This window comes from Diaphorina citri, unplaced genomic scaffold (genome assembly GCF_000475195.1).
Source record: "Diaphorina citri unplaced genomic scaffold, Diaci psyllid genome assembly version 1.1 scaffold4628, whole genome shotgun sequence".
NCBI lineage: Eukaryota > Metazoa > Arthropoda > Insecta > Hemiptera > Psyllidae > Diaphorina > Diaphorina citri.
The window spans coordinates 1-10,875 of NW_007382023.1; the positions used below are offsets into that span (position 1 = coordinate 1).

General features: G+C 39.9%; 2 protein-coding genes across 2 annotated transcripts; both read right to left on the reverse strand.

Moving 5' to 3' along the window:
• Positions 1-34: 34 nt before the first annotated feature.
• LOC103521155 (carboxypeptidase D-like) lies at positions 35-6,959 on the reverse strand (the record flags this gene model as incomplete). The annotated part of the gene is made up of 6 exons (XM_017448726.2): positions 6,847-6,959; positions 5,914-6,114; positions 4,984-5,393; positions 4,085-4,416; positions 571-911; positions 35-147 (listed from the first exon to the last, which is right to left on the reverse strand). Coding segments are annotated over exons 1-6 (1,469 nt in total), but the record flags the coding sequence as incomplete, so codon positions are not given.
• A 661-nt stretch (positions 6,960-7,620) lies between these two features.
• Positions 7,621-10,278, reverse strand: LOC103521156 (carboxypeptidase D-like; the record flags this gene model as incomplete). Its single annotated transcript, XM_017448727.2, has 5 exons — positions 7,621-7,863; positions 8,323-8,567; positions 8,859-9,013; positions 9,610-9,649; positions 9,938-10,278. Coding segments are annotated over 5 exons (794 nt in total), but the record flags the coding sequence as incomplete, so codon positions are not given.
• Between the last annotated feature and the right edge of the window lie 597 nt (positions 10,279-10,875).

The following is a 10,875-nucleotide window of genomic DNA, read 5'->3' on the forward strand; positions in this document are numbered from 1 at the left end:
TCTCTCGTCAGTCCCATCATTGATTATCAGGTACTCAATGAGATAGTTCATCAGTTCATAACCTACTACTTCATCTCCATGAATATTGGCAACATATTTGAACATAGGTTTGAGCAAGTTTCTCCCGGATGCTACATTACGGCTAATCTGAAAAATAGAGAAGGGAATGATATTAATTATAAACACAGGAAAAAAAAAAATCTTCTTCTTCTTCTTTTTTCTAAGTCAAAGGTAAACACATGACATGCAGCACTTTTTCCTATCCCTTTATGAAATCATAACCAGTCCTTCAGTACGTGAAGCTTTTTAGTTGGTGTTAGTGCCTAATAATAATTGCCAAGAAAATGTTTGAACTAAAAGTGGATGGTGTGAGACCAAAAGGTAGACCCAGAATGAGATATAGAGATATGATTAGTGCTGATGTAAGAAGAAGAGGAGAAGATCTAGATAGAATCAAAGACGAGAAAAAATACCTGGACAGATTGTGGTTTAGAGGCCTTGTGAATTGACCCGTTGAATTAATGGAACGATACAGGATATGTATGTATGTTAGTGCCTCATAATACTTACCTGTAACGCCCAAAGATCTCTATTCTGCACTGATTTCCCAATGGAATGCAGCTTCACTTTGCTTGGATTCTGCTGAGCTGCAGCCACCAGGAACTTGGTTAACTCGTCAAAACTGAGGTAGTGTGGATTTTCCAGGAATGGCTCGGGATCATTGTTGACAAGTACAGGAGTGGTACATCCAACCCAACACAGGAGAAAGCACAGGGAAATGGAAGAGAAAGACATGGTAGACGGCACAGGAAACGAGATATAACCTGTGTCAATTATCACTGAAAGAGATAGCTTATTGATAACAGCTTGAGCATGTTGTATTACAGCACTCGGGCAGAAGATTGTCGAACCTGTACAAACACTAAACACGGTTGATTGACATTTAGAATTTAGAGAGGTGGGTGCCCCGTGGGCCGTGGGTAATTGGGTATTAATTATATAAATAGTTAAGTAATTAACTTGTTCTGGTTCGGGTATGATGAAGCCGTATTTGTTTTTCTTGATGTCCTCCTCGATCGGAGCAGGTGTAGTGGAGACTGTAACCAGACCATACAGCGAGATAATAGAAACTTTGTTTTTGTTTGTCCCCCCCCCCTTTTTTAATTTTCCCTATTAACAAATTCAATTGAAAAATACATCATTTCCCCAAACGTTTATTTTTCTTTTCAACAAGTATTAAAACCTGGATTTTCCAACAGCTACTGAAATGACAGTCTAGACCAAAGTACTAATAGGAGACCTGATATAGGAAAAGTCGAATTAGATGAGCGATATGTATATTGTGACCATTAAGAGTGATTTATATTCGGTTCCACAAGGACCTATGTAGAATTAAAATATTTTGTTGACAGGTCATAGGTGCATACGTTAGGAAAGCTGATTTTTTCCTAGTACCCTTGAAGGCAAGTGTAGTAACCACAACAAAGTAGTATTGACTGTCAACCTATGTTTCCTGGACCCAATTGGGAGTTATAGGAAATTGGGTGCGTTTATTCTAAGTAAGGTCACTAAACCTTGTAATTACCTTGTATCTTTTTTAATTTAGGTGCTTTAACATTTTGATGTCCTTTGCACCGAGTCCGGTTCAGGGATTAAATTTTTGTGTAGACCTTCTTTTTTAATTTAGGTGCTTTAACATTTTGATGTCCTTTGCACCGAGTCCGGTTCAGGGATTAAATTTTTGTGTAGACCTCTATACGTTTCAAGTATAGGAAAAGGGAGTCCACACCCTCTGTCTCGTCTTGCAGAGAGAAAGGGGTGGGGAGGGAGGACCGCCAGGACCGGGCTGGTGCGAGTCTAGGGCACTCCAGGATGAGCGGGCTTGTTATTGATTTTCTATTTTTTTTTTATTTATTTGTATTTATTAAAGTGTGCTAACATTATACTTATGAAAATAATAATTAAATTTACTTAGTATGTATCTCTTTTAAAGTCAATTCGCATATTGATAACCCTCTGAAATCACATTTAAGGCACCGACCCACCGGTGCAAAGTGTGGGTATAAAAATAAAGTACTATGCCTTACCGCGTAACTTATTGTATGGAATTATTCCTTACCGGGTAAGTACGTAGAGATTGATTGTAGACTGCCTGCATAGATTTGTAAAAGTCATGATTGTAAGTGCTCACGCCCGCTTTCGGATACCTGTAAACAATTCAGAACATTTCATTCGGATATCTGTAAATAATTCAGAACATTTCATTTGTTAGTTTGCTCACATAATTCAAATTCCTTCAATTTTTGCAGTGAAGAAATTCCTTTTGAATGGCATAGATACTCAAAAGGTTTCTTTTAAAAGGAAATGGCCCGAGATTCGAAAAATAAACATACATTTAAAAGTCACACTTCAACTACCCGGAAATCAACTTGTACCGTAGCATAGTAAAAAAAATTGCAACCCTGGTAAATAAAGCTATTATTTTGCAGAGAAGTTCCTTTTTTGGTGACGCTGTATTTAGCAGGGTAGCAAAATTTGTTACTATGCTACCCTACCCATTTTTGTGTAGATTAGTCATACTTGTCAAAAGTCATGATTGTAAGTGCTCACGCCCGCTTTCGGATACCTGTAAACAATTCAGAACATTTCATTCGGATATCTGTAAATAATTCAGAACATTTCATTTGTTAGTTTGCTCACATAATTCAAATTCCTTCAATTTTTGCAGTGAAGAAATTCCTTTTGAATGGCATAGATACTCAAAAGGTTTCTTTTAAAGAAGTCATGATTGTAAGTGCTCACGTCCGCTTTCGGATACCTGTAAACAATTCAGAACATTTCATTCGGATATCTGTAAATAATTCAGAACATTTCATTTGTTGGTTTGCTCACATAATTCAAATTCCTTCAATTTTTGCAGTGAAGAAATTCCTTTTGAATGGCATAGATACTCAAAAGGTTTCTTTTAAAAGGAAATGGCCCGAGATTCGAAAAATAAACATACATTTAAAAGTCACACTTCAACTACCCGGAAATCAACTTGTACCGTAGCATAGTAAAAAAAATTGCAACCCTGGTAAATAAAGCTATTATTTTGCAGAGAAGTTCCTTTTTTGGTGACGCTGTATTTAGCAGGGTAGCAAAATTTGTTACTATGCTACCCTACCCATTTTTGTGTAGATTAGTCATACTTGTCATACCGAGCGAGGGTCACTTGACATACTATGCTACCCAACACATTTTTGTGTACAGTAACATAGGTTTGCCTCTACACATTTGTATATGCAATTACCTGCCTCGGTGGTGTAGTGGTCAAGGCGCTCGCCTGGTAAACAGGAGGGCGTGGGTTCAATCCCAGCCGAGGTATGGAATACCTACCTCGGTGGTGTAGTGGTCAAGGCGCTCGCCTGGTAAACAGGAGGGCGTGGGTTCAATCCCAGCCGAGGTATGGAATACCTACCTCGGTGGTGTAGTGGTCAAGGCGCTACCTACCTCGGTGGTGTAGTGGTCAAGGCGCTACCTACCTCGGTGGTGTAGTGGTCAAGGCGCTACCTACCTCGGTGGTGTAGTGGTCAAGGCGCTACCTACCTCGGTGGTGTAGTGGTCAAGGCGCTACCTACCTCGGTGGTGTAGTGGTCAAGGCGCTACCTACCTCGGTGGTGTAGTGGTCAAGGCGCTACCTACCTCGGTGGTGTAGTGGTCAAGGCGCTACCTACCTCGGTGGTGTAGTGGTCAAGGCGCTACCTACCTCGGTGGTGTAGTGGTCAAGGCGCTACCTACCTCGGTGGTGTAGTGGTCAAGGCGCTCGCCTGGTAAACAGGAGGGCGTGGGTTCAATCCCAGCCGAGGTATGGAATACCTACCTCGGTGGTGTAGTGGTCAAGGCGCTCGCCTGGTAAACAGGAGGGCGTGGGTTCAATCCCAGTTTCCTCGTCGATCGACGGCGGGTCGACTATGTTTGGACACAACTTAAGACAGGGGATATAAAGGAATAGGAACCTCAGGCTGATTTCTAACATGCCTCAGGGTATTCATTCGTACCATCTTTTCGATTTTAGCAAGCAGAAAGAAATATTATATCTGACTTCTCGTGATGTGATTAGGAATGAAGGATTGTGAAATGATTGTAATAGTTAAATTCTTGATAAAAATAGTCAACGATATCCTGAGAGAGTCCAGAATACCGGGGAATCCATTCTGCTTCTCCGCGAGTACACTGTGGGCTGTTTCCACAGCCTCCATAGCATAGGACATCTCCAGCTGTGTACTATACTTGGTCACTGTCTCAATATTATCCGTAATGCTGAAGTCATGCTGATGGGACCAAGCGATCAGATTGATCCGAGCCAGAGTAATGTTCAGCTGAGTAGCTTTGGTCGAGTTCTCAACAGACACCTGGTGAATGGCAGGTTCATATCTGCCGAGCGAGAAACAAGCTGAGTGTAAAGCTGTGTCCACACATAGTCAACGGCGTCGATAGTCGAGTTCTCAACGGACACCTGGTGAATGGCAGGTTCATATCTGCCGAGCGAGAAACAAGCTGAGTGTAAAGCTGTGTCCACACATAGTCAACGGCGTCGATCGACGTCGACTGACACGTCCACATTGCCTCGACAACATAGATGTTCCTCGTCGATCGACGGCGGGTCGACTATGTTTGGACACAACTTAAGACAGGGGATATAAAGGAATAGGAACCTCAGGCTGATTTCTAACATGCCTCAGGGTGTTCATTCGTACCATCTTTTCGATTTTAGCAAGCAGAAAGGAATATTATATCTGACTTCTCGTGATGTGATTAGGAATGAAGGATTGTGAAATGATTGTAATAGTTAAATTCTTGATAAAAATAGTCAATACCAACAGAACTATCGATCTTCACTATTGATGAATTTCTAATTAAGACATCCTTTGTAAACTGTTAAACATAACTTAAGTAAAATAGTCACTATTGATTTTCGTTAACCTATGGGTTCTAACTTACCCAGGCGCTGACACATGCAGGGTATAGTTTCCAGGGGCCAGCAGTCTCCAATAGTCTCCATCCTGGGCCGAGTACACCACATGCCCCAGACCTTCCACCGCTATGCTCGCCCCTGCCACACCCTCCCCCTCTCTGCCCTTCACAAACCCTGCTACCCCCCGGTGCACTTGTTCAATATAGGACAGCAGGGCCGGTAAATTGTCCTCCCAGTAGGAGGGTAAATCTTTGGCAGGGGGGAACTTGTAGCAGCCCAGTTCTAGGGTGATCTCGAGCGTGTTGGCATGTATATAGTTGTAATCCTGCATGCCACCGGATACCACATACCATTGAGCTCCGTTCACAATACCTCCGGGGAAATTTTCCTCCGGATATTCGGGACATCCGGGATCCTTGTACATTTTCTTGTGAGCCTGCGAGAGAAATGATTATCAACACTTCGAGTTAAGGTAGAAAAAGGTGCACTCAGCCTCGAGAAGGTCACTTGAGAACCTAGTTTTAATTCCTAAAAAACGGGCCAATAAGAAGCTGCTCTGCAGTATAAATAAGACGAAAAACTCTTGTTCATACCTAAAGTTCTGTCCTGCCTTGGAAGTCAGCAATAACAATGTTGGGAAATATTAGGATACGAGGGGCCTAATGGTCAAAGATCCCGACATTTGCAACATACATACACAGTTTTGTTACAAGTATACCTCTTTACATTTACACCTCAATGATTTCTATCTTCATAGTAATTATAGTACTTACATTGGCATAGCTCGAAGCCAGCAGTTTAAAGATACTGTCATCAGGAGTAGGGCTGTCCACTTGTGGTTTCATTGCTTGGTTATCATCATAGGGGTAGTTGGCCACCAGAGAACCCCCATGAAGTATACCTCTTTACATTTACACCTCAATGATTTCTATCTTCATAGTAATCATAGTACTTACATTGGCATAGCTCGAAGCCAGTAGTTTAAAGATGCTGTCATCAGGAGTAGGGCTGTCCACTTGTGGTTTCATTGCTTGGTTATCATCATAGGGGTAGTTGGCCACCAGAGAACCCCCATGAAGGTTGGCACTTAGAACGAAAGGAATGTCTTGGAGCCATTTCTCTACGGCTAAAGTTTCCGGTTCAGGAACAGAATTGTACTGGGGACAAGAGGGAATTTTAAAATCAGTTCTGTCCTGGTATAGTGGTCAAACGCTAGCCAGAGGATAAAGCCTGAAACTTAACCTTTTAGGACTTCAGGTAATATGGAGATCACGGGTACGAATCCTAGATACGGCATGAAATTTTATCCTACACAATACTACCAAGAACTGAGCCAAAAACTCAGAAAGTATTCATAACATGAGACCTTGTTTAGACTGGGGTAAAGGGACTTTTCAGTCTCATTCGAGCAGGATAAATAGGTAAGGTATATTCTATCCTATTCTGCCATTTGTCTCATGACTATGTGACTTTCATACACTCTATCAAGCAACTTGTTGGTTCAGTAACACCTTCAAGGTTGCGTACTTCTTACACTAGACTGACAATTCAGAGGTTCAGGGTTCTTACCTTAGAAGGTCCAAACTGGCCGGGGAAGTTCCGATTCAAATCCACGGAATTTTATCCTACACAATACTACCAAGAACTGAGCCAAAAACTCAGAAAGTATTCATGACATGAGACCTTGTTTAGACTGCTGGGGTAAAGGGACTTTTCAGTCTCATTCGAGCAGGATAAATAGGTAAGGTATATTCTATCCTAGTCTGCCATTTGTCTCATGACTATACGACTTTCATACACTCTATCAAGCAACTTGTTGGTTATGTAACACTTTCGAGGTTGCGTAGTTCTTACACTAGACTGACAATTCAGAGGTTCAGGGTTCTTACCTTAGAAGGTCCAAACTGGCCGGGGAAGTTCCGATTCAAATCCACGTCATGCGCGTTCTTTCTTCCTATCATGCTGCTCCTATCTCCTGTAAATGAAATGTGAATTTTTTCAGACCAATTTTACTGAAATTTTAAAAACCGATCTGAAAACCTAGTTACCTTAGAGGGTAGCGCCTGCCTTGTAAGCGCTAGGTCGCGGGTTGGATTTCCGGCAAGGTACATTCTTCTTCCTCGCCTTTTCCCGTGTTCATACGGGATTCGATTTGAAAGCCTAGTTACCTTAGAGGGTAGCGCGTCTGCCTTATAAGCGCTAGGTCGCGGGTTGGATTTCCGGCAACCGGCAAGGTACATTCTTCTTCCTCGCCTTTTCCCGTGTTCATACGGGATCTGCGTTTTCCGTCAGCCTCTCAATCAGCCCTGAGGTGTGCCAGTTATGCTATAACATAACAAAGGCATATAAGAACATGTGAGTCTTGTACCTATTCAAGAATAGCCAGCTGATAACGAGTAGGCTATCCTACTATCAATTTAATTCAACAGATAAAATTCAAAAAGAATTGGTTAAGTTAGGGATAGGCCAGAGGGAGGAAATTAAGCCAAGTAATTAAAACTGAAAGAAGCTCTTCAAATTTAACACACATTGTAGTAAAACATCATAAAAACACAACATATTATAAAGTTGGGAAAACATCACTGCATAAGGGGTTTAGTAAAATCGTAATCATCTTACTTGAGTAAACAGATAAAATTCAAAAAGAATTGGTTAAGTAAGTTAGGTATAGGCCAGAGGGAGGAAATTAAGCCAAGTAATTAAAACTGAAAGAAGCTCTTCAAATTTAACACACATTGTAGGTACAACATCATAAAAACACAACATATTATAAAGTTGGGAAAACATCACTGCATAAGGGGTTTAGTAAAATCATAATCATCTTACTTGGGTACTACATCACAAAAGCACATAAGTGAAACTACATGACTTACTGAGCTGATGAAATCCATGACTAGGAAGTTATGCTTGAAATAAAACAAAGTAAAATTCACACTAAGAACAAATTATAGGTAAATGATAGTAATACATATGGAGAAAGTTGCGATCAATTTATCATTATCAAATACCTTATGTCCTACTACTTAAGCCTAATTAAAGAATGAGTACCTGCCTGTGAGAGAAACCTATTAAATACAGGTGCAATTAATATACCCATTATACCTATTGAGTACCTACCACACACACTAATCAATTTCATTCATCAGTTTATACCTACCTGATTATTATACCTGATACTGACAGGTACCTGAAGTATTACCAACACAAATGTGGGACAAGGTACATAGGTGGCATAATGAAATAATCAATTTTGAATATTTCCAATAGTAACTATAACTAGAGAATAACCTGGGAATAAGTAGGTACCTAGGTACTCTAATAGTTAATTTTGCATACCTAGGCATCTAAGTAGACAATCAACTTACTTTGAGTCATCAAAAGGATAACTGGCAACAATAGCTCCTCCATGCAAGTTACCAGAGAGAACAAAAGGGTTGTTTTTGATGAAGGATATCATAGCCAAAGTTTCTGGCTCCAACTTTTTCACATTCAAAGGTTGTTCTCTTCTCTCACTGGAGGAATCAAATTGATCAGGGAAGTTTCTATTGAGATCAACACCATTGGCATTATTTCTGCCGACAAATCTGGCCAGAGAGTTGCAGCTTCCCTCCTGGAAAAGAAGGTTGATGACATTTCTTTATCTAATCAAACATACAGTAGTTTCTCTTTATCTAATCAAACTAACATACGGTAGCCAATTGCTTTTGCAATCACAATATTTAAACATGTTTGAAGTGATAATAAATTTATGTGATAATAAAATAGGTACCATTTGAAAATGTAAGAAATAAATTCACAATTAGATTAGGAACCTAAGTAGCACATTAAGTATCATTAAAAAAAAAACCTCATCATTGTAAACCAACACCCACAGCTCTCTCTTCTCCACACTCTGCCCTACCGAGTAGAGGCGAGTGAGGTTGGGATAGTTCTTTGTGATATGCTCTAGCTCTGCTTGCATTTGGGTATAGTTGTGATGAGAGAATTGCACGGGGATGATGAAGCCGTATTTGTTTTTCTTGATGTCCTCCTCGATCGGAGCAGGTGTAGTGGAGACTGTAACCAGACGATACAGCGAGATAATAGAAACTTTGTTTTTGTTTGTCCCCCCCCCCTTTTAATTTTCCCTATTAACAAATTCAATTGAAAAATACAACATTTCCGGTACCTAGCTCACTAAATAGGCATATTTTGTATCTTTTGTTAATACTTTTTGCACATTTTGTACTAATTTTGGCGCACATTTGCATATTATTTTGGCCCTTTTCCGTTCATATAATGCAAGCTCTAGTAATAATGATACTCGATTAGGAAATAAAGGGACTCATCGAGGTCACTTACTCATATCCTCCTGAGAAGATACTGAAACAGAGGACCCGGGCTGACCCCCCAAACGTTTATTTTTCTTTTCAACAAGTATTAAAACCTGGATTTTCCAACAGCTACTGAAATGACAGTCTAGACCAAAGTTTCCGGTACCTAGCTCACTAAATAAGCATATTTTGTATCTTTGGTGCATACTTTTTGTACATTTTGGACTAATTTTGGTGCACATTTGCATATTATTTTGGCCTTTTTTCGTTCATATAATTCGGGCTCTAGTAATGATGATACTCGATTAGGAAATAAGAGGACTCATCGAGGTCACTTACTCATATCCTCCTGAGAAGATACTGAAACAGAGGACCCTGCCTGACCCCCCAAACGTTTATTTTTCTTTTCAACAAGTATTAAAACCTGGATTTTCCAACAGCTACTGAAATGACAGTCTAGACCAAAGTATTAAAAACCCAAATATTAATGTAAATATGCTAAACCATTATTTATTTAAAAATTAAAACTATTTCCTGATAAACCTATGACTTAAAGCTGAGATATGTTAATATTTCTAATTGTGGTTTAGAGGCCTTGTGAATTGACCCGTTGAATTAATGGAACGATACAGGATATGTATGTATGTTAGTGCCTCATAATACTTACCTGTAACGCCCAAAGATCTCTATTCTGCACTGATTTCCCAATGGAATGCAGCTTCACTTTGCTTGGATTCTGCTGAGCTGCAGCCACCAGGAACTTGGTTAACTCGTCAAAACTGAGGTAGTGTGGATTTTCCAGGAATGGCTCGGGATCATTGTTGACAAGTACAGGAGTGGTACATCCAACCCAACACAGGAGAAAGCACAGGGAAATGGAAGAGAAAGACATGGTAGACGGCACAGGAAACGAGATATAACCTGTGTCAATTATCACTGAAAGAGATAGCTTATTGATAACAGCTTGAGCATGTTGTATTACAGCACTCGGGCAGAAGATTGTCGAACCTGTACAAACACTAAACACGGTTGATTGACATTTAGAATTTAGAGAGGTGGGTGCCCCGTGGGTATTAATTATATAAATAGTCAAGTAATTAACTTGTTCTGGTTCTTCTAGGTTTTAAATATCACAAAATTCACACGAAATCACGAAAAACACGAAATACCTACATCAACTTTTCTCAACAGCAACAGCATAACCATTCAAGGAGGTAAGAAACAACAGATTTTGATGTGAATGTCTCCGTGGGTAATTGGGTATTAATTATATAAATAGTTAAGTAATTAACTTGTTCTGGTTCTTCTAGGTTTTAAAATATATCACAAAATTCACACGAAATACCTACATCAACTTTTCTCAACAGCAACAGCATAACCATTCAAGGAGGTAAGAAACAACAGATTTTGATGTGAATGTCTAAAAAAAAATCTTCTTCTTCTTCTTCTTTCTAAGTCAAAGGTAAACACATGACATGCAGCACTTTTTCCTATCCCTTTATGAAATCATAACCAGTCCTTCAGTAGGTGAAGCTTTTTAGTTGGTGTTAGTGCCTAATAATAATTGCCAAGAAAATGTTTGAACTAAAAGTGGATGGTGTGAGA